General features: G+C 68.5%; 1 protein-coding gene across 1 annotated transcript in view; it reads left to right on the plus strand.

Annotated features, from left to right (window-relative positions):
• MNEG_9642 (Pentatricopeptide repeat-containing protein) overlaps positions 1 to 1,443 on the plus strand; it is a gene marked incomplete at both ends in the record, with an annotated part of 2,852 nt that extends 1,409 nt beyond the window's left edge. The window contains 5 exons of the mRNA XM_014041889.1: positions 70 to 85; positions 390 to 478; positions 751 to 869; positions 1,073 to 1,227; positions 1,426 to 1,443. Coding sequence (XP_013897343.1) covers positions 70 to 85; positions 390 to 478; positions 751 to 869; positions 1,073 to 1,227; positions 1,426 to 1,443 — 397 coding nt within the window. The remainder of the gene's footprint in view (positions 1 to 69; positions 86 to 389; positions 479 to 750; positions 870 to 1,072; positions 1,228 to 1,425) is intronic.
• Between the last annotated feature and the right edge of the window lie 115 nt (positions 1,444 to 1,558).

Below are 1,558 nucleotides of genomic sequence, written 5' to 3' on the forward strand. Positions count from 1 at the left end.
CGCCATCTACGAGCGCATGGTGCGGGCCGGGGTGAAGCCCACGGCCACCACGTACACCGCCCTCATCAGCGCATACGGCAAGCAGGTGCGTGGTGGCCCTCGTGGGCGGGGCGGGCTGTGGGCGGCGCGATTTGCGCGCTGGATTCTTGCTGGGAGTGCAGTGACTGGAGCAGACGGACAGGGCAGAGGGGGACAGGAGAAGTGGGGCCCGGCACAGGCCCCCGCCCCCACCCCAGCCAAGGGGGCGCAGCCAAGGTGTCCCGCAGCAGCGGCGGTACGCCCTCTCACGCCGCAGAGGGGCCCGGCCGCGGCCCAGCGTCCTCCATGCGTGCCTTGACGCCGACGCATCCCAACCTCTCGCGCTGCGGCGGTGGCCCGGCCCTCTGCAGGGCAAGGTGGCGCAGGCGATGGGCATCTTTGCTGACATGGTGGCGCGCGGCTGCGAGCGCAACGTCATCACGTACAGCTCTCTCATCAGGTGACCGGGGCTGGGGTTTTCGGAGGTGAAGGCAGGGGGGGCATGTATTGGGGGTTGAGGCAGCCTTGCGAGGTAGCGGGCATGCTGAGTTCGCAAGGTGATGTTTTCAGCAGCGCTCAATGGCGCGGGCACTTGGGCCCTCGCTGCACCAGGGGTGCATAGGCGGCTCGCCGCCATCCCAGGTGCGGCCAGCCGTTGCCGCCCGCGCCTCGCGCTCACACCCCCCCTTGTCGCTGCGCCGCCCTCCCCGCCGCCCCTCGTTGCTGTGTCAGCGCGGCGGAGAAGGCGGGGCGCGCTGACCTGGCGCTGCAGCTGTTTGAGCGCATGCACCAGGAGGGCTGCCGCCCCAACGTGGTCACCTACAACTCCCTCATAGCGGCATGCGCCCACAGTGAGCCGCGGGCCCCAATATTTTTGGGGGGTGGCAGGGGGGGATGCCCATACCTCTGCGCTCCGTTGCCGCATCGCTGCTCACCCCACCACACCCCGACCCCCCCAAACAGCCCACAAGCAATCAAACCAAACAACCACATCAACCAATCGGAAGCAATGACCCAACCTTACCCCACCCTCAATCCACACCGCGCTCATCAGGTGCGCACTGGGAGGATGCCGAGCGCTGCTTCCAGCAGATGGCGGCGCAGGGCTGCACCCCGGACGGCATCACATTCTCCGCCCTCATCACCGCCTTTGAGCGCGGCGGCCAGTGGCGGCGCGCGCTGGGGGCGTACGGCCAGATGACAGCCCAGGTGCGGGGCGCCGCGCCATCGGGAGTGGGCCTCGCCGCCTGCTCCATGATCAACCCGGGCAAAAGCAGTGCACAGCGCTGCGTCCCCTCCTCGTGCGCTCGCCCTCCACGCTGCCGCGTTGCCTGGGAGGCTGACGCACAACTTTGGACCCCGCGGCCACGGCCGCCTCCCAGCGCACGCACCCGCCCATTCCACAAGGTCGGCATCCAACACTGACCCTTCACCTTCCCTCCCCCAACACACACGCACACACACACACACACACACATACACACACACACAGACATGCGCGCGCGCGCAACACGCGGAACACACCCCCATCCATCACGAC

The sequence above is a fragment of the Monoraphidium neglectum genome, assembly GCF_000611645.1.
Source record: "Monoraphidium neglectum strain SAG 48.87 unplaced genomic scaffold scaffold02008, whole genome shotgun sequence".
NCBI classification, from domain to species: domain Eukaryota; kingdom Viridiplantae; phylum Chlorophyta; class Chlorophyceae; order Sphaeropleales; family Selenastraceae; genus Monoraphidium; species Monoraphidium neglectum.